Source organism: Pomacea canaliculata, linkage group LG7 (genome assembly GCF_003073045.1).
Source record: "Pomacea canaliculata isolate SZHN2017 linkage group LG7, ASM307304v1, whole genome shotgun sequence".
NCBI lineage: Eukaryota > Metazoa > Mollusca > Gastropoda > Architaenioglossa > Ampullariidae > Pomacea > Pomacea canaliculata.
This window is the reverse complement of record NC_037596.1, coordinates 10,310,082-10,332,326: the sequence shown is the minus strand read 5'-3', so window position 1 is coordinate 10,332,326 and position 22,245 is coordinate 10,310,082. Positions and strand designations below refer to the sequence as shown.

The window sequence follows — 22,245 nt, the reverse complement described above, 5'->3', positions numbered from 1 at the left end:
TAATTGTCTCATCCAGTCTCCCATATATTCAACATCCACTTGCAGTCCATAAGTCTCGAAGGGGTAAAACAATCAGAAAAACACGAAGGCATGGACTGGTCCGTGAACGTTTTCTTTATGCATACATCATCCATTTTTATTTTTGATACAAAAGCGTATAAATTCCAATGCCATCAGAAAACTATTTCGAAGATTGTAAAAGGATTAACAGGTTGAAAAAAGGAGAATGTTCACTTTTCAAACATCACATTAAAATAAAATTTTACACTGTATAAGACAATCCAAACAAGACACAACAGAGTTATTTTTAACCAGCATTATATTTTAAAGTCCCTTTTAAAATATTTTTTTGTAAGAATATATCTTCTAGGCACAAAAAAGCAATGCTTATAACATACAATGTCAAACACAAAGCACTTTTTATCACAATTAATGTCTGTTACACTAACCTCAATTATCACCTTTTAAAATGTGTAGCAAACAATTTCATACGCCCTGTACACATGTATTGTCATGATGATAAAATCGTACTATGATGATTGTAATCAGCAGACTAAAACAGCTCAACTTATTTAACAAAGATGATATACTGTGGGATGAACATAGATCCTTTCCATAACAGCTAGTGGGAAGCAGTACTGGTAATAAAACCAATACTTTCTCAAATGAGCTTTCCTGAACAAACTTCTCAACATAAATTATAAAAAAGCTAACTTTTTGCCCTTTACAATTAATTTCTATCCACATTTATAGGATTAAAAAGGAAAGCTCCATTAAAACAGGTGTAAACAACTAAATATTGCATATACTGTTTTATTGATTACAATAAAAGTACATGGCATCTTAATTTATTACATAAAGTGAGAAGAAACTGAACAAAGTACAGAAATGGCTGATCAAAATCTGACATTCTTCCACGTGTAACAGAGATGACTATCACAGTCTCAAACAAGGTAAGGCACACTTGTGATTTTGACTTGTACAGTTTAACCTAAAAATATGTAACTATTCAGCTACTAACTTAAGTTACGAACCTCTTTTCTCCTGGCCTAAGTGAGACATACTAAGTAGGGAAACAATTTGACACATTTCATAACCACTTTTGGAAAAGTCCTAAACAGAGAACCATAGAAGCAAATAAGTTATGTAATATGCTTAAAGTGTACATCAACCATTTGTGATCCTCAAAATAAAGAGGATGATTTAGGTAGGTTTTGACTGATTGACTAGATCAATCGTTACTGCCAAGGTAAAGTAGCATGATGCAGCATGAGTAAAAATAGAGGTAAGTACTGACTGAGTTATCATAAAAAAATAGTAAAATATCTTCTAAAAATATCTTGGTGCACCTATAGTGTGATAAAGAGGTGGTTCATATATATGCAATCAAAAAAACAAACAAACAAATAAATATGTAACCCTTCAATAAGTAAATAAAGAGAGGCAAACGGATGCATTGCAGCAATATATTTTCAAATGCCCTCTTCTGTCAGTATGGTTATATTTCTAAGTAATGCATTTTAATTTAATATAAATTTCTAAAGCTGCACAACTTTTAAAGTCCCAAGAAATGTTTATAGTACAATTAAAGCATATACATCAACTGGCAATGTTTGTATACATAACGTTATTATTCATACAGTGAAAATAAAAGTAATAGGTACATTTTCAGTTTTGTAAAAATATTGTTGTGCTTTTCTTAAGACAAATATTTTGCATTTTAAAAACAAAAATTGTCATTAATATTGGGCATAAATGATAGAAAACAACTGATGTGCAAAGAGTGTGCTTAGTGGCATGAATTTTACAACTGCTAACATTACGTACACTTTATAGTATCAAAACGATTTCCAACAGAGTCCGTTTTAAAAGAGTATTTAGTAAAAATATGTGAATTTCTTTTTGTTCACTTCTATAGCATAGTTTCATATTTCACAATGCTGTATTATCGTTACAATAACTTTAAGTCAAAGTTTGAAAAATATGTCTTTTATATCTTTTGGTGAGAAGAAAGAACGAGTAGGAAAATCCTTCAGGCATATTTAAACGAATAGACTGAATTTGTTACCTTGTGCCCCAGAAGATGACATCACTAAGACATTCCTTTCACAGCAGTAGTATAATTAGCATGTCATAAAGTGTCCTAAATGGCTTTTTTACAGGAGTGATGGCTACAGGAAGCATGCATAGTTTCTTTGTCATAGGAAGATTCTTTCACAGAGTGCAGGCACTTAGGAGATAGAAAAGTGAAAAAAAAAAAAAAAAAAAAAAAATCAAATATATGCCATTTGATTTAATAATTTTAAATAGTAGTACAAAATGGTAACAGTAAGGATGTTGAAAGAGATAAACAAAATTGAAAAAGTATAAGGAATTCAAAACGTATTTGTTTAGAGTAATTAAGGAAGCAATACAGAAAAACAATATTTATAACAGTGAGGTTATTTATGATTTATGTTAGCTTTAACCCCCACACACATTTTGATGAGTGTTAAATCGGCTTATGGGACACAGAAGGTTCTTAGGAATGTGCATGAAATATAAAGGTATTAAAAAAAACTATATTTCTCGTTTTTTTCTTAAAGTGAAGCAGTTTATGGCCGCTTTTTTGGTTCTGTATGATTATGATCATCTGAAATATGCATTAAGATTTTACCATGACTGTATGACTATACTAACAAATGGGAAGACATATTGACATGATCAACACAGATGATACGGAATCAATTGAGTTTAAATGCTACCTTTAGCATAGATTAAGGTCAATAGTGCTATATTAAGGTGTGGGAACATCATCATAACCAGACACTAAGTGGTATCCTGCTTGTACCTGAGATTAGAAAGCCCAAGATGCTTGCAAAAACAAGTATTTCTGAGCTGTAATCAGCATTGCCATTACCACCATTATCTGCAAAAAAATACCATAGAGATTGAAATAATTTGAAAATATACCTGCAACTTAATGATGTTTGATCCCACAAAGTACTTTCCATTCACAAGACCAACACAGTGAAAAATATATTTATCTTAATTAATAGGCAAAGTATCAGTTCTAAGTGTCACAAAATTTAACATTATGATTCCTCAAACAATAACTCCTCTGATGCACATCTGTTATGTATTATATCCTGCTAAGTTATCCCATTTCATCCCATCACAGGTGCCTCAAATGAAATGTTGACTATTTACAAGTATTGCAAAAGAAAGCGCCTGCGGCTTTCCTCTCACAGGTGACAGCTTCTCAGTCTTTTAACGTTAGTAGCTGTGCCACACTTTCTAGAAAGCTATGCATGAACCTTCTCTTACCTAGCATTGTCCTGAAAAGCGTTCAGAGTTCACATCCTTCTGCCTTCATCCAATTTTTCTGGTGTGCCCATTAATTTCATTCAAAGCCTAGTCTTTCCTTATCTATTTAAAAATAATTGACCCCTTACTTAAAAAGCAACATTTACTTGTATGATAGAGAAGAAAACATGGTGACCCTGTATTTGAAAGGCTGATATACATATTGTCAAGTGTTTTCCCTGCTAAGCCTTGTGTGATTCCAGATTAGTCAGCAAACATACAGAATCTGCATTTATAAAGTCTTTAACTTATTATAGTTGCTATTTTTTTGTTAATTAATACAAGAAAGAAAACTAGACAACATTGGATAGATGCTACAAAAAGGAGCATACTAATTTGACAACTGGTCATTACTGGTTGTTTTCAGCTCACCAAGTACTAAAAAGTTAATAAGATGTGAAAATGTAACAGTACAATAAAATAGAAAATCTAAAATTATGGGACTGATAGTATGGTATTTAAATAAATGACTGTTTTTTTTTCACAAAACATATAGGTTAATGTTCACTTTATTACACTCTAAACAAAAGTTGATGTGCAGATGTAAAATATGAACTTTCTCTTGATTTTTTAAAAACTTTTCTTACTACTTTCAGATAATTTCACAGTGCTATCTCCAATAGCCCCCTTGTGGGACCCCGGGGTATGCTTGCCTAGTGAGCATTGTAAGAATAGGGTCCCTGCCATCCAGCCAGGCATGTCGTAAGAGGCGACTAAGGTGGACACCTCACCAAGAGGTAAAACAGGTTGTGGTAGGGCTAACAACCCCACCATGTTGAAAAAGCATGTTACCAAAGCTAAAATCAGAGAATTAGAGATGGTGAAAGTAATGAAGCACACCAGGCAACTAGACTTATGATGGATGACAGCCAAACCCGAGAGGGAGCTGGTGCCCTGACAGTGCATTTACTCAAGCAGAAGAAAAAGTTGAGGGTGGGGTGCTGGAACATCCAGACCTTGTACCAGACTTCCAGGATGCTACACCTAGTCAAGGAGTTTGACAACTACAACTTGGACATCCTGGGAGCCAGTGAGGTCAGATGGACCGCACAGGAAAGAGGAAACTAGCGTCAGGACATACCATTTTGTTCTCAGGAAGATCAGACGGTCAGCACTCTGAAGGAGTAGCTCTACACCTCAACAAGAAAACTGAAAAGGCACTGCTGGAATGGAAGCCTTATGGACCTAGGCTTTTGAGAGCAAGATTCCACTCAAAGTACACCAAGCTGACAGTGCTAGCTTGCTATGCACCAACAGAAGACTCCGAGGCAGAAGACAAGGATGTTTTTTACGATCAGCTCCAGGCAGCCTCGGAAAGTGTTCGAGCACACGATATGTTAATCATCATTGGCGACCTCAATGCCAAGGTGGGAAGTGACAACACCTGCAGGAAGCATGTCATGGGCAAACATGGAATTGGTACCATCAATGACAACGGAGAGAGACTGGCAGACTTTTGTGAAGAAAACAACATACTGATTGGAGGCACACTCTTCCAATACAAAGACATCCACAAGGCAACGTGGAAATCACTAGATGGGATCGCAAAGAACCAGACAGACCATGTCATTATCAACCAAAGATGGTGGAGCTCACTTCAAGATGTCAGAGCCTACAGAAGAGCAGACGTTGCCAGTGCTCTTGTGACAGCCGCAGTTTCTCTGAAGCTATGTCGACCATGAGGAAAACAGGCGCGTCAGCCGAGAGTGGATTCCGGCAAACTGAAAAATCCAGCCACTGAAAAGGCTTTTGGAAGTAAAGAACAGGTTCCAGGCACTAGGAGACCAAGAAGAGATGACCTTAGACGTCTTAAATTGAGTCTTACAGGAAACAGGAGAAAAAATACTGGGCTTCCAACGGAAAAAGAAAGAAGTAGGGCCGCATTCTATCGCCGTTCCTCCTCATCCTGCCATGGACTTGATCATAAAGACTTCCACCTACAGCAAGAGGAGAAGGATCAGATGGACCATGACTATGACAGCAACAACAATGCCGGAGGACTTGGACTTTGCTGATGACATTGCCCTGCTGTCACACGGCCACCAAGACATGCAGGAAAAAACAAATGCCTTCTCAGAAACAGCTGGAAACCTTGGCTTGAAGGTCAGCACAAAGAAAACGAAAAGTATGAGAGTGAACACCAGAGTCCAAGACAGCATCAAACTAAATGGAGAAGAGATGGAGGAAGTTGACAGTTTCACCTATCTTGGGTCCAAAATGTCAAACACCGAGGATGCAGAGGTGGAGATTCGAGCCCAAGTGGAGAAAGCCAGCCAGGCATTTGCCTCACTCAGGAACACATGGAAGGCAAAAAACATCAGTCAGAAGATCAAGCTGAGAATCTTCAAGTCAAATGTGATCAGCACCCTCCTTTATGGATCAGAATCATGGAAGATGACCAAAACCATCAGTAACAGACTTGGCCCTTCCAAAACAGATGCCTCACGCGCATACTTAACATCTTCTGGCTAAATACCATCCCCAACAAAGAACTCCACCGAAGAACTGAAACCGAGTCCATCACCATGCAGGTTCAACGAAGGCGTTGGCGATGGATTGGACATGTGCTCCGCCAGCAGATAGCAGACCTCTCCAGTGTCGCCCTACGATGGACTCCAGACGGCCGAAGGCTGATATGGAAAGGGAGATGAAAGGAAAGGGCTGGACATGGGGTCACCTGGAGTGGGTTTCAGCCGATTGAAATCGGTGGCGGACTCTGGCTGAGGCCTTATGTGCAACCTGATGCATGAAGAGGAATAGATAGATAGATCTCCAATAGCCATTAAATATTTGTAATTTGAGTAAAAATTTGCAATACTTACCGAAACGCATACTTCTGCAGTTATCATTCACTTTTACTTCAAAAGCATTCTTTGGTGAATTGCAGATTTTACATTCAACTTGTGCACTAGTATCTTCAATCAAACTGGCCACAAAGGCACACTTATATTCAAAGATTTCTCTATTATATTCATTGCACCAGCATCCATCTGGGACGGGATTTTGACGAGATCTACAGTCTGATGGAATAAAACTTTTTGTAAAACCTATTACTAGTGGGTTTCTTCGTGAAGGTTTTGTCTTTTCCAGGGTCACATAATCTTGCACTGACTCACATTGTGCAACCTCTACAGCTGTTCTATTGATTTTGCATATGACACTATTGTCCCCATTTATGAGTGTTGGACAAATAGTCTCTATTCCAAGGAGGTCAACTGAAACAATTTGAAAGTGAAAGTACACAATGATAACTTAGTACTCAACAAGGTACTGGCAAGTAAACATCAATTAAGATAAGGATGATCTGAATTATTGTTTATCCCTATCTCAAATGTTACTAATATAAACACATTTCATTAACACATACAATATAATGACATTTATTCTAAAAGAAAACAATTGAATGGTATCTTTAATCATTTTCAAGGCAAACCATTGCGCAGCCTGAGGGAAAGTTTTATTTTTTTTAAAATGTCAAGCAAGGCCCTTAAAGACAACACCATATGAAGATTTTTATATTATTTTAAAATTTTCTAGTATATAATAGTTGTTACCCTTTGTAACTTTAACTAAGAACATGAAATTTATATTGTTTTTGTTTTTGTGTAATGTCATTTGTGTGAATACAGGATGTATGTGTTGAATTTATGTGCAGGCTGAAACCACAAGGAGAAATGTGATACAGAGTGCCAATTGTCACAGCTAAAACTTGCTTGTGTAGTAAACCATGATTATACTAAGATAAACAAATTCTGGAAAAATATAGGATAAAGCTAACATATCACTAATCCTGCACAGATGTATGGATGCAAATTTTGCCAACATTTCTTAAACATTGAATCAAGAGTCATTTTTAATTATTGACAAATTTATGATTTTTATGTTCACATTAGAGCAATATCTTGCTAGTAATACATTTTGTTTAGATGAATTTGTTCTATTATTGCACTAATAATTTATGCTTGCTTTTAAGTACCATGATAGACAGGTAATCTTGTCCTCAAATAACCAATATCATAAGGTCATCATTGAATCAATATTTCACTGTTGCTTGACATGCATAAAGACCTTAAGAAAAAGCAAGAAATTGATATCTTTTTGAGCTAGAGACTAATATCACATTAGATTACAGAAAAAAACACAAATAAACTTTTATTTAGATGTACTCTTGTAAGACATTAATATGCATTTGTACAGATCTTTACATTTATGCTATTGTGTTGTTTGTTGCAGTGCTCTTTTTATATCACCTTTTTTAAAACCTAATTTTACTTATAAAAGGTATTACTATCAAGTATGACTGAAATAGTGCTTATTCCAGGCTAGATTCAATGTAAAGTTTCAGGCATTTCTCTCACTCGCCGACAAATCAAAGTACCAATATAGAGGAAAACCATCTGTCGCTACAATCAAGCTCCTCTTACAGCTACAATTTACAATTTACAAAAACAAACCTGATGTGCAGAAGCCCAATAACAAGATGACTATGCGTGACAAATTCATGATATATTTCTTTTCAGTGCGCCTTGCACTCGCAGGCCGGTAAAGTTCAAGGACCATTTGCCGAACAGACATCCGGGGACTACTTTCAGTGTAAAGAGGACAAGCTTTCCCTTTGGTATTTTCTTTATCTGCTTTTCTACTTAACCTTTTTTACGTAAAAGTATTTACTTTTTGAAATAATATAATTTTAAATGTCTACAGTCCAATTAAGGGGGTGATCAGACAAATGATATCAACCTCAGTACAGGATAATCAAGATATAAGGAAAACTGGACAAGTCGATGTGGTTAATTTTTACACTGATCCGACCAGTTTAGTGTCAATGTAGAACACAAGGTATCATGTGAATGTCTGTGTCCGTTTTGAAAAAGAAAGAAAGAAATGTCTACAATCCAATTAAGGCTGGTCGACCATAAGGGTCGGTGACAATGATAGGTAGTGATGGGTAAGGTTTGGGCATGGTTACATAGCACAGCAGATGAAGTATATCGATCAGTGCGCGCACTTGGAATAAAAAAAAATTCGTAATGGGTCAGGTATAATTTAGCTCTGTGTATATCTTTTTGCGACCAAGACAAGTCAGTTGTATTTATTTACGTCAAGCGTGTTTCTTGAACTTTACAAGAACAAGCTATGATGGGAGATTGGATTTTACGCCGAACCACCATGTAAGTCCATAGCATGGTAAGGCAGGTCAGATCTGAACCCAGGACAGCCAACCTTCACCGACAGATGCTAACCATTGTGCCACCGGACTGCCCTAAGCTATGATGGCATATATAGGCATGTAATATACAGGTGTATTAAAAAGAAGGTTATGGGACAATGTGATTTTACATGATTTTAATGGTTCCTTAGTAACAGAAATATTCCTTTCAAGAGATAGAATTTCTAAGTTTACTTTTGTAATCGTTTTTTTTTCTTTCTCGTAGGTCCATATGATAAAGACACAATCAAATAACATGGAGCTTTACAGACTATATGGTGGGAAAATGTGATAAAATAGCTTAAAAATACAATATTTAACGTTCTCATACCAAAAATTGTACTTGGGGAAGATCATAACCTTCAGAAAACTGTCTGCAGCTGCCTTTTTTCTAGACTAATGATTTTACCAATTAGCCACGAAACGTGTAGACATTCTTTTTCTGCCCCAGTACTACAAACAGATGACATTTGCAAACTAACAGCTAGCAGAAAAATACAACCGAGAACGCTGAATAGATGGCTATGCACAAAGAAGAAAGAGAAATGATGACAAAAGTTTGTCATTTCATGGACGAACCCAAATATTTTGCTCATCAGTGTTTGAAAATTAAAAATACCTCCTAACTCTTAGTGTACAATGTGGTGTTAATGTCCTTCAAACTATCCAGACAAATGATATCAACCTCAGTACAGGATAATCAAGATCAGGAAAACTGGACAAGTCGATGCAGTTAATTTTTACACTGATCCGACCAGTTTACACTCAATATATAACACAAGGTATCATGTGAATGTCTGTGTCCATTTTAAAAAGAAAGAAAGAAAAGTAAGAAAAAGGAAGAAATATATAGAAGTAAATCAGTATAAGTAGGGATAGATGGAAAGCGTAAGTACACTGTAAGTACATTAAACTGTTCTTTAATCTTTTGCGGTTTTCCTTTCTTAATCTTTGAGCTCAGTATTACACGATGACTTGCCATGATCAAATGATTTAGTCACCGTGTCACAAGGAGAAATAACTTGAGCGTCATTCCCCCAAACTCACATTTGACTTGTCTCCCTTTTCATTGAGCGGTCGTATTTTTATCATTCCACCTCTCCACCGCAGACACACAAACACACACACTCATTTGTATATGATGTGTGATGACTAAGATACACACGACTAGTGTACATTTAGCGCCCACCTCATTTCCTGGATTTAGCTGACTAAACCAGACGCCACCAATTAACAGACCAATAATTTGTCCTGATGATGTATTTAATATGTGAGGACTTTGTGCTGTTATGCGATTTTACTATTGGTATACTGTTTAAGTTAGGAACTATGGGTGATACCTCTAGAGCTATGTTCTACAAGGGTTCAAGAAGATTCTAACTTTGTCTACCCAAGCAATGCCAGGATAAAACGAAATAGTGTAACACAAGGGTAAGCGCCAAAAATTGTTTGCTGCCTCAGTGAGGTGATAAAAATTTTATTGCGACGGTTACCTGTACAGTTTGTACTACTTGATCCCCTAGGGGGTTTGACAAAACAAAAAAAAAACGAAATCTAGAAATGATTTAGCACAAAATATACAACCAGATAATTAAAATAGCAGAGCAAATAGCAATAAATCCTTGTTCGATTTTAGCTTTGGATATACAACTACTGTTTAAAAAAATCTGGCTAGACAGGATTGACATAATTTACCAAAATATTATTTGTGCACCTATTTATTTTTTACTTACTTCTGTACCACAAAAGTACTCGCCTGCCACAGGTAATCCTCACTTTAGCACTATCTTCTTAGACTTTGAAGATCAGTGTACCTGAAACGGGTTAAGACATGTTGATTATCAGGTATATGTCCATATGTTGTACAACTGTAATTGCCTATTTATGCGTCCTTCCAGCTTGGAAGATCACTCTACACTCTACCTTCTCTACTAGGCACCCATGCAATCTACATCCACACACGTCTTCTAACTCTAACCCACACCTGCAGTTTAAATGTTGTTACTACGTTTTTAAATTCAAGCAGAATTATTAATTCTAAAGCTGCGGAAAAAATATCTGCAAAGCAACATTCTGTAAATAATAACAGAAAGCATTCTGCCGTGTTTGAAGACATTTAACTTTTTACTTTTTAGACCACGCTTGCTGAAAAGATCACAACAGAAGGTAACCAGAGCTGGTATGTAAGAGATGTTATTTCAGACTTGATGTTAAGCCAAGTTCTTGAGTGTAACTTTCAAAAATTGGTTTGCATAAGAAGTCTTTACAATATGAGGTGTCAAACTTAGGTCTGAGCTTTAAGACTGTTCACCCTGAATTTGTATACATATATAAGTCTCAGCAGGTGCTTCTTCACAGTCAGCCAGGTGAAGTAAATAAAGAAATAGTATTCATGCATGCATAACCTGTTACTCAGCCAGTTGCTCCTGGTTTCATTTTACTAATTTACAAGAAGTCGCGACCCTTTCAAACCTGTTTGTAGGTGGAAATATTGGCAAAAGGTAAGATCCACAGCTGACAACATCCTAGTAGCACACAGGAGAAACGTGGAGATGAGAAACGTGTTTCCAAAAAGTTCCTTTTTTTTTGTCTGCTTCTACACAATACTACGACTACAAGTACTGAAACCTCTTTTTACGCACTTGCCACTAAACACCAGAGGGCGCTTTAGGCCAATAGCAGACCTGGGCAAACGCCGGCCCGCGGGCCGGATCCGGCCCGCCCGCTGGCCCGCCCGCCAGTATATATACTATGCATACAGTATTGGGTAACACTGAGTTAACTATATTAGTCCGGCCCTCTAGAACCATCCCAGTTTCTCATGCGGCCCCTTGGGAAAATTAATTGCCCACCCCTGGCCAATAGGATAATGAACAGAGGTAATCAGGGCTTTCCGTACCTTTTCTCCCAAACGTTTGGTATAAAATCATGCTTGGTGGATTTAGAGTGTATATATAAATCGACGAAAAGTATCAGCTTAAACGTCAAACTGTTAATGTTTATGCTATTTTTTTTAGAGTCAAAACCTGTTCGGTGTATGTGTCATCGCCTTCCTTCATTCCACTTCGTATCTATCATTCTAGCACGCACGCGCGCAAACAAGGAATCACATAGTAAATAGGTTACTACAATCTACCCATGTGTTCTTCAATTGCACTAAAAGCAAACAAAAAAAAAAAAGAAAGAAAAATAAACCCCCCAAAAACCAAGACAAAACTGTTGATAATTGTATGCTTGAAATGCAGCCCACGCCGTGTAATTAAACATCTCCTGTGTCTTTATAGCTTCACTGACGTGGCCCCTGTCCCGAAAAAGCGTGTCAAAGGGTGCACCACAAGCGTGGCCTAGTTTCAAATTCGCATAAACGACCTTTGGCTACAACACCGTATAGGCCGGATGTGTAATACTCGCATACAAATTCAAGCTTAACGACACACGGAACTAGATTTTTCTCCCTTTAGATATGTTAATGTGACTGGCCTAGTTAAAGGGACAGCCCAATCAAAGGCGATGAAACAGCCGGGCTTGTGACAAGGAGAGACCTGCTAGGAATGCTTCAAAGTTTGCTGCACAGCCTTCTAGGGGCCAAGAAGGGGTGGGAGTTCTGCACCCACCCCTAAGGCGCCGGGTGCGCAAGACGTGTGGTAACCCACTGCAGACATATTAAATGTTCGTAACATAATCGCTTAGCTGAGTGTTGGGTGTCAGCCTTAAGGCTACCTTTTAGCGAGGTAGAGTTAAGGGCTAGGACATCAGGGTCATTGTCGTGTGAAGTTTTTCTGCAAAACAGCTAATCATCTAACCTTCTTCAGGTCGAGAGACAGGCGAATATTTTCAATTGCTCCTTTTTTTCTTTTTTTTCTGTTTGCCTCTGCTGAAAACCACTTATTCTTCTGCTCGGAAATAAAGTCTGATTTGCAAACTTTATTTGGATTTTTGAAGCTCACTTTTCACGACTGAGCTCTAATATTTAGTGTCGTTTGTAGAACCCATATGGATAACGAAACTATCTTCAGAAGATTTGATTGTTCAGCAACGACTATTACATTAATATGCACACACACACACACACTCAGATACACACACATTCACACACAAGCAAAATTGAAAATATTATGATGCTCTTAATTTAATAATTTTACGATAAGCATTACTATTATATATTTACTTACATAAACTCATTGACGAACAGGAATGTTGTAGGATGAATGGCAACCACAAGGCGTATCCAGTCTCCACAATGATGAGAAGATATGAAGGCGAATCGACCTCGTGTACTTCAGAGTCCACATTGCAGTTTGATCACAGTCACTGAGGGTAAGTGTATATCTGGCTATGAAGACTCGATGCAGCTGATAAGAAACTGTCATATGCGTGTCGTTAGTGGGTCACCGGCAACAACCATTCAGTCAGGAGGGTCCAATGTAGAGGCGAAGTGCACTACCATCCGGTAGGAGCTGCGTGCTAGTCGAGGTGACCCATATAGGGAGAGGTCACAATGGGTCATTGGCAGATCTATAAGTTCTAAAACAAATTACACTGAACAACTGTTTGCTTTGAAGCTTATTAATTCTTAATCAAACACCAACTACAAAATAATAAAATATACGAATGCATGTGTAAAATCACTGTGACATTAAAATGCAAAAATGTCTTGTACAGGTAGTCCTCGACTTACGACGGGGATCCGTTCTTAACGCGGCGTCGTAAACCGAATTTCGACGTAAGTCGGATCACACGTTGATACAGTACTGTACCATTATGGTAATATGGTACTGCATTACCAGTACAGTACTGCAAACACTTAGCCTATCCAAACACCTATCCTAACAGAGTACCCTACATGATTATCAATAAACATAAGTACAGTAAAATATTGTAGTACAGTACGTTTAATAATGAAATACTGTACTGTAAGTGCTGTAACAGTAATAAACAGTGTTACGTTAGGCAGACGTTTCCAAAACAAGCCTGTCTCATCCACGTTGAACACTTGTTGAGCACAGTAACCACCCTCCTCAATTATCTTCGCCAATGCATTAGGAAACTCAGTTGCTGCTTTCTCATCAGCACTAGCAGCTTCACCTTGCACTTTAATGTTATGGAAGTTGGCACGATCCTTAAACCTCATAAACCAACCCCTACTCGCCACAAATTCTTCACTTTCACTTCCTTCCCCCTTTTTCTCTTTTCAACGCCTCACACAGTCGCCTAGCCTTCTCCTGAACAATCATAAAACTCACAGGGATACGGCGTTGACTTTGGTCTTCCAACCAAAGCGCCAATAATCTTTCCATCTCAATAATCATCCCACTACGTTGCTTTGTTATCACTGTCGCTGTAAGTGGGAATGAGTGTCGTAACCACGAAACGACGTAACTCGAGACCGTCGTAACCCGAGGACTACCTGTACTGCATTTTTAAGTGTATAAACTCTAGTGTGTAAATATCGACTTGAGAAATGAAAATTGCATTTTGAGCAGTCGTTTAAGTTACTTGCATAACGTTTCGTGGATGAATGGGTGATAAGGGAGGGGAGATAATCATATTTAGAATATGCAAGTTATGGCCCTTAGGGACTTCAAACCTCAATTCAGTATCTTCTTTATTACACCAGCTGATGAAATATCTCACACTCTTTAAGCCGTCAAGGCTTCCAGATGCTTCAGAGCTTGCCTAGTAGATTGGTATTATAAGAACCAGACACCAGTAAGAAATTAATAATAAGAAATTAAGTAAAAAATTAATAATATCATATAATATACATTTATGCAGCAATCTACCCCAATAATAGAGTTAGGCTGTGAGTGCCCATCATCCATTTACAGTATAAACTGCAAGTGAAATAAAAACAAGGAAAATTGGAAAAGTTAGATAACAATAACCTGTGGGAAAATCTCAAAGTGTTTTATGGAGAAATGTGCCTCAAAAGAATGTTTGAATGATCTTACATCTGCTGATGACTTATGACAAGAAGGAGGGAGTTCTAAGTTGATGCTAAACGGAGTAATATGCAAAGTAAAGCTTTGATTAAAAAAAGGCAGAGACGATAATGTGGTGAAACATACTGCTGGTATGATATCCCCAAAAATGAAGTTCTGCAGGAATCAAACTAAGAGCCATGCCACATGCTGAAATAGAGGCAAGGGTACTGGCCGAAGAAAAAAAAAAAATTAAACATTTGTCGAGATTACTCTGATTAATCACGGCATGGATTCTGGTATCAATACTTCTTACAAATTATTAGACTTTTGTTCTTAGGTTACAGTTTTATAAGTTTTATAAAGTTCTCCATCATGCCTCTCAAATCTGAAGAATTGTGTGTGTGTGTGATCATAGGGGACGCAAAAGCCTAGTATCAGCAGCAAGGGACTAAATGGAAAACAAACATTGAACCAACAAAGCTCAAATTTTCGTGCATTCAATAGATAAAATTGCCAAACGTGAGGCCTGGTGGACTGCAAAGGCTAAAAATGAAATTTCTAAGAGCTGTTCGTCAACTAAGGTAAGACTCGAACCCACAATCGCAAAGAACCCAAGACACTGCAACAGTAAAAAGATTGTGATGCAACTAATGTAAAAGAGAGTGAACACCAGTTCCTTTAATTTATGCGAGGTCCTTGCGAAAACAATGTCTTATTCTTTATTAGCTTGAATTTTTTATGCCCATTCTTCTTGATTTTTTATTAAAAAAAAAGAAGATTTTACTACTTTATTTATTGGTATTTGAACATGTGAGAAACTCTTCTCATTGACCAAATACTTTCATCCAAATACTTTCATCCTGCATATAAATCTCATGCTTGTTCTCTTTTTTATTTGCATATGATGATGATGAATGCAACAACAATAATACATTTATCTTGTTTACTGACATTGTAACACCTTATTATTTGTTATCGTTAAATATTCCTTTTTATATCAATTTTCTTTCTTCTCCTTATCACCAAAAGTATTTGCTTTTTATGTTTCTCTTTTTGTACGAAACGCACATTTGGTAAGAGATTGAAGATGATTCATTTTTACACAAAAGAGACAGAAGGGCATTTGTGCTTCTCGATTCATTGAATTGTAGGAAATTGTGTAGGAAATTGTGTGTTGTACAATTGCGTATATGTATTACTACAGTTTCCCTGTATCCTAAATCTCGACTTTCTGTAAATAATATTACTTAAATCATATACTTGTCCTTTCCAAAGTCATCAAGTCTATGTTCATCTGTCACTGTCATTAAAGTCAGTTGTCTTTTACAGTTTTATTTTCTGTTTCAGTTTCTTAGTTTAAAGAATACGGCGACAGTCACGGGTTACACAAACTTTCTGAGCTTCACAATAATGTCGATCAACATGACGGTGTTTGTAATTACCAGCCTTTTTCTGCTTGTAATCCTGAAGGACTGCTCAGGTAAGACTGGTACTCATCATCATCATCATCATCATCATCATCATCATCATCATCAATCATCAATCATCAATCATCAATCATCATCATCATCATCATCAATCATCAATCATCATCATCATCATCATCTATTAGTCTCTCTATATATATATATGCTCGTAAAAGAATAAATACAATTTAATTACTATTAAATAAATACTGCAAGTGACGACTCGTGCACTTTAATGATAATGAAAAACAACCAATCTGTGGTGAAAAAGGGCAAATAAGAAAATAAATCACATTGTGTGAATCCACTCATTACTGAAAATAGTTTGAATAGTATAATAATGAAGTTTGTTTGATGTATTATTATCAGAAGATTTCCTTTTCAACCAGAGTAACACATTTACAGGACATGAAATCCAAGGATGCAGCCCTGAAACCATCAAGGAGGTGAATGCTTCTAGGAATGTTTTTGAATGTGTCAACATTAAGCCTGACCAGCATGTGTCATGGAACATATACAAGATGGACGACAAGACTGGAAAACTACGGCGTATCCCTTCTGCGGTTTGCTCTTCGTTCGATATATGCCGAAACTTTTTGGCAAATGTTAATGTAGAGAAAAAGAAGTCCAATACCAGTTTGCTCACAGTTTTTCATAAAATTATGTTTCATGTCATGAGAATCTGGAGTACGGTTTTAAAACATCATACCGTCCACGACACGACAACGAATAACCCTGCGACATAATAATGAGATGTAACTAAAGAAGCTATTGCCCCTTAGGTTTTAACTTTAAGGTTTTTGTGATGCAAATTTCTTGTCTTGTTTCGTTATGCCATGTGTATGAATATAGACAAAAGAAATCTTTGGAACCTATTGTTTTCAGGAAAAGTAAAGATGACGAGACAAAAGTAGTTAAAATCTCATGTGTCGTGGATTTCACATGGCACACAAGGTGGACGTCTTCAGTCCACTTAGGCACGTTTCTTTACTTTTTTTCTTTCATTTACTATCTGGTAAATATAAATATTAAGATATCTGCTATACGGCAGCCAGATCAGGCTCTATTATGATATTTTTAAGCTTACCATGTGCAGGCGGTAAAGAAAATAATTAACCTTAATTTTCAGGTTGTTAGTTATTCAAGGCTCAGGCGTTTAACCACCAGTGTTGAAAGCCTAAAACAGTATTGAAAAATAGGAAACAATTCTTAATTTTTATGCCTATTTTTTCATTTTAATAGACCCTGATTAAAACAAAATAATCTTTGTCATGTTCATTTGAAAGTAAAAAAAAACAAAAAAAAAATCAACAGAATATTTACGAGTATCGACGCTGACGATCTGATAACAACAATTCCGTCATTCGCTTTGCGTCGACTCCTCAGTAACCTTATCAGACGCAAACTGCTTAACACTTCAACTGTCTTCATATTTGATCAAGTGAAAGTCACTGGTAAGTACCTTTGTAAAGTTTCTGTCTAGGTAAACGGTTAAACGGCAGTACGTTGCTACATCAACAGACGAATCTATTTATTGAGGACAGAAGATGCTTTTCTTTTCGTTTTTTGTCACTGTTAGTGTTATTAGTAAGTAAAATTATTGTAGAATGCAGTGGCTGCGAATAATCATAGAGGAAGATTTTTATGCATGCAGTATAATTAAATATATATATAGCTTTCTTTATCGGTATTTATCTTATATAAAATTGTTGCTGATAAAAGTAGACAGTCAACAATAGTATTTTATGAAGTTAACAACTGGTTGATCAACAAGAAAATTAAGTTTATTTTTAAATAGAGAGTTATGAAAAAAAATTAATAATTTTGACACTCTTCGTTAGTTAGTAGCTTAATAACTTCTCTTGTTCGAAAAGCAGGGTTAGTAATATCTCTTACAAAAAAAAACTATTATTCAACACATGTGTAATAAATTTTCCATCAGGTTCAGGTACATTATTATCTTTAAATAATCGATTTCTTATATGGATAATTAGCTGTTCTAAAATTATCTCAGTTTACAGAATATTGAATCCGGTGACTATCTCGGGCTCAACAATCTCTTTGTTTGACCTTAAACAGGAATGTCTATCGACATAACGATGTTTGTAATTACCAGCCTTTTTCTGCTTGTAATCCTGAAGGACTGCTCAGGTAAGACTGGTGCTACCTACACTGAACAGATAGTAAGCATAAAGATAATAAATGCATATTGTATAAGATGGAAGTCATAATAATATGGATGATTATAATGGTGATCATGTTGATGATATACATCCTTCTCGTAGTAAAAACTACAAATTAATTAGTGTAGAAATAATAAGTGATCGTAAATGCGTTAATGATTGTTAAAAAGAGTTTGGTAAAGGAGAAGAAAAAAATACTGAAGAAATAGTTTAAAGATTCAAGGGGTGGGGGAGGTGGTGAGGCGTTGGCTGACTCGAAAAAGCAGCCGAAAAAGAACTGAACGTTGGAAATTCAACAAATTATTTTAAATCGTTTATATAGTTGTAGTAGAAGACTTTGTTCAAAATGTTTTAAAATGAAAGCTTTTTTGTAAATAAAGTGTCACATTTACAGGCCATAAAATCGAAGGATGCAGACCTCAATCGCCTATGGGAGTGAATGCAGCTACAAACACTTTTGAATGTGTAGACATTCCGCCTGGTCATCGTGTGTTATGGTACGTCACGAAAAAGGATCCTAATGATGAACACCTTGAAATAGTCGCCAAAGTTGCGGAGTGTACTATGGAACGCAAGGGCTGCAAGACATACATGAACAATGTCAAAGCTTTCAAACAAACCGCGACCTCCAGCGTGGCGCAAATCTTCTCACAAGATATGTCTGCCTTGTTGAGCATCGGGTGTAAGGTTTTCACAGAGGGTTCACTGATGACAGACTACGCCTGTGACTTAATATCAAGTGGTAAGTAAAGACGTTATTGCTCATTAGTTTTAAGGACAATAAAAATATATGTTTTACAGACTGCAACTGAGTAAGGTGGTGAGGTGTTGTCGCGGCCCTCTGCTCCTTGAGGAGTAATAAGGAATAAACGATTTTGTCCTTCAATGATAGTTCAAAAACGTTTCACTTTACTTTTCACACTATCGGTTGCCATGGAAGCGATCCAAAGTGGCACCAAACGAAACATTTTAAAAAGTTTATAACTTCGTCAATTTTGTGAGTAAGGTTAAATTTTTTTGAAAATTGTTACCTAAAAGAAAGATCTACAATCTTTTGAGGGGGAAATTTGTGAAATCCAATAAATTATTTTTAATGATTTTTTTGTGGTAAAACTGATTGCTAAAATTTAAGAAATTTTGATTTAAAGCAGTGTAACTACTAAACTACTAAATATGTCTTTAAAAGACTTTATGAAAATGTTTAGAGTTGTATAAAAAAAAAATCTCACCCAAATTTCAGGTCTGTATCTCATGTCAATATAAAGTTATTAGGTTTTCAAGTAAACAAGCTAACAAAAACAAGAAACTAAGAGAACGATAACAGAAAAGGTGAAAGCCTGATAACTCTGTTTTATCTAAGCCTTTTATGTAATGTATGTATTAGTTGAAACATATAACCACCTTTTAAAAAATCAGCAGAAGGGACAGTCAGTCAAAAAAGAACTAGCTTTTCTACCTTGCCATTTTTTCGACATTTCCCAGGACCTTTATTTCTCACGCGTCGATTTTTAAGATAGAAGAAGTGATTCTAATTCAATTGATTTCCAGATGTTCCATCCTTCACCTGCAGTTTAACTCAACAACCAGACCATTCCATGTCAGCAGTCTGCACTATTTTTAAGATTTACATACTAAGCCGAGACTACAAATGCAAATTTATTCTGACATTGCAGGTATGGTGCTTTAATTTTTTTAAGGTAATGAAAGTTTGTTTCATGTGATCAATGAAAAGATAGTATCGCAGAATATGTTTGTTTTAGAAGTTTTTGCATGCACTGTTTTGCCATTCTCAAATGCTGGATTTTTCTTGTGGAACAACAAAAAATGTTACATAAATAATTTAATATTATTTTAATATTTTTTTTATATTTACCGTTGTTACATTCAAGTAATATGCACTTTTCATATTGTTACCTTACAGCATATGTGCAAAATATTTTTTCTAGGATGGGACAGTACAGACGATCACGGACACGTCTTTCATGAGGACGGAACAGACGGAGTGGCCCGCCACGGGCACGTGCTATGGCCATAACTTGCCTCGTAAAGAGCACATTAAACAAGTGGAAGGAATTTTTCTCCCTGACGACCTACACGCCATCGCTAATTTCCAAGAGTACTGATGAACAAACCTTTCAAATACCATTGTAAAATAGTCAAACTGGTTTAAGTAGTAGTATACTGTAATGTACAAGAAAAATATAACAACATTGACAGTTTCAGAAGTGTAGGTAGTCTAAGAAAAGTCTTCTTATAGATGTAGAAAATACAGGTAAGAAATTCTTAAAATATAGTCACTAACTAAACCGATTAAAATCACTCGCCAGTATATATATATATAGATATTTATATTTGTATATAAAATAAAGTCGTACACACACCACCATTCCACACTGAGTGGTACACTGATTACACTTACAGGACACAACTAAGAACATACATTAAAACATATAATATAAAAATGAACAAGAATATGAGACGATGTTATTGTGTATTGATACTGAATGTTTTATTATTGCTTTTACGACTTAAGTAGTGTGTATCTCTAAAATATTTCTAATTTCGTATTATCTGTTTCACGTCCTTGATTTTATTCTTTTATTGTTTATATTTAATGTGAGAAGCTTTTTCAGCTCGGGTGCACTTACTCTTGTGTATATGTATCGCTAACAATATTACAAATTTTTAAAATATTCAACAGCATGAAACGTTTGCGCTTAAATAAATTAAGAAAATAAAGTGGCATTACTTTTTTGTTTCCCTTTCATAGACAATTTTAAAACGTCTGACAGTTTTATTGTTTTAAACTGTTATAAAGTAATCCTTGGTGTTGGTAATAAACTTTGCATCTAAATGTTTGTAGTTGGTGTTCTGCCCTTGTTGTGAGGCTGTTCACTCTGAAATATTTTTAACTGTAAAACCTCATAAATATATCATCATCATCATCTCATCATTTATAACATTTAGTATATTTAATAAAAGTTAGTAAAGTGTTATAGCAGTGTACACAAGTGGCACAGAAATAAAATGGATGTGACAGACCAAGGGAGACATCCAATGAACATCTGCCGTAGAATGTAATCGTTACAGAAAGCAGTGTGTAGGCAAACTGTCAGAGTTAAAAGAGGTAAAAATTAAAAGACATACAAGTAAACTTTGATGATGTGACTTATTTTTTTTGTATACGTAAGTCCGTCTTATTTAGAATTATGATCGGACAGCTTGCCTCTAATCATATTCAATGATAAATTAATCAGGAAAGAGCACATTCATTTTTACAACATATGGTTTGTTTAAATAGAGTTTAAGACAACAATACACCCTGGCTATTTGACGGACTCTATTCTTTGTGTAGAAAGTTTATGCCTATGTATAAACGATGATACATCTTACAGTCACAAATTTAGTAACAATGTAATAAGTGGGTCTTCATGCTAGTCTAACGGTGAAGACGGAGACAGAGAGAGAGAGGGGTTAGGTGTAAAGAAGAACAACAACAAAAAAAAAAAAAATCGGCTGACTTAAATAAAGTTGTCTTTTAAAATACTTGTTATAGTATAATCATAACTTCATTTCAAAAAATGGCAGACCCGTAGACCAAGTATACTGATATTCTGCCCCTGGTACTTTGGCTTTGTACACAATGCATTGAATCATATTGATGTTTGTTACTTCTTCCCTCCAAAACATATTCATCTGCAAAATTGTCACAAATAGAAAGAAAAGTTTATTGTTAGTTTTATCACACTACATCATTTTATACAGGAACCAGAATACTCTGCTGACAAATCCTGAATGGTTAATGCTTTGTGAGAGGAAACAAATATCAATTTGCCCCTATCTACTTACGCAATATATAATAAACGAAATATAAGTCTATTATTTTAAGAATTCTATTGATAAATAATTCTATAAGTAAGTAAGAATTCACACAAATTTAGGTCATTGATAGTCTGTACGTTTCTTAAATGTGCTAAAATAAATACACTGAACAACTGTTTGCTTATAGTCTAGTCATTCTTAATCAAACACCAACTACAAAATAAAAAATATACTAATGTATGTTATAAAATCATTTTGACATTTAAATGCAAAATGTCTTGAAATGCGTTTTTAAG

The 22,245-nt window shown here is 35.8% G+C and overlaps 2 protein-coding genes across 8 annotated transcripts; one reads left to right on the top strand and one right to left on the bottom strand.

Moving 5' to 3' along the window:
* Positions 1 to 114: 114 nt before the first annotated feature.
* Positions 115 to 13,851, bottom strand: LOC112569063. 4 transcript variants are annotated; one of them, XR_003100288.1, is made up of 5 exons: positions 13,798 to 13,851; positions 12,727 to 13,069; positions 10,288 to 10,368; positions 6,168 to 6,560; positions 2,264 to 2,908 (listed from the first exon to the last, which is right to left on the bottom strand). XR_003100288.1 is itself a non-coding variant. In XM_025246714.1 (4 exons), exons 1-4 carry the CDS (start codon positions 7,918 to 7,920, stop codon positions 2,199 to 2,201), a joined length of 624 nt encoding a protein of 207 aa, XP_025102499.1. In that variant the 5' UTR covers positions 7,921 to 10,267; the 3' UTR covers positions 115 to 2,198. The 4 variants fall into 4 exon arrangements, 2 of the variants coding, with proteins under 2 accessions (XP_025102499.1, XP_025102498.1); XM_025246714.1 differs by lacking the exons at positions 10,288 to 10,368; positions 12,727 to 13,069; positions 13,798 to 13,851 and adding exons at positions 115 to 2,230; positions 7,800 to 10,267 and having other exon boundaries at positions 2,831 to 2,908; XR_003100289.1 differs by lacking the exons at positions 12,727 to 13,069; positions 13,798 to 13,851 and adding an exon at positions 11,027 to 11,229.
* On the top strand, positions 11,978 to 20,975 carry LOC112569061. 4 transcript variants are annotated; one of them, XM_025246710.1, is made up of 10 exons: positions 12,741 to 12,871; positions 14,894 to 15,059; positions 15,826 to 15,958; positions 16,350 to 16,507; positions 16,830 to 16,921; positions 17,259 to 17,398; positions 18,024 to 18,095; positions 18,522 to 18,869; positions 19,676 to 19,800; positions 20,074 to 20,975. In XM_025246710.1, the coding sequence occupies exons 5-10, from the start codon at positions 16,869 to 16,871 to the stop codon at positions 20,248 to 20,250; spliced, it is 915 nt and encodes a 304-aa protein (XP_025102495.1). In that variant the 5' UTR covers positions 12,741 to 12,871; positions 14,894 to 15,059; positions 15,826 to 15,958; positions 16,350 to 16,507; positions 16,830 to 16,868; the 3' UTR covers positions 20,251 to 20,975. The 4 variants fall into 4 exon arrangements, 3 of the variants coding, with proteins under 3 accessions (XP_025102495.1, XP_025102497.1, XP_025102496.1); XR_003100287.1 differs by adding an exon at positions 11,978 to 12,223 and having other exon boundaries at positions 12,747 to 12,871; positions 16,350 to 17,398; positions 17,959 to 18,095; XM_025246712.1 differs by having other exon boundaries at positions 16,334 to 16,921.
* The last annotated feature ends 1,270 nt before the right edge of the window (positions 20,976 to 22,245 follow it).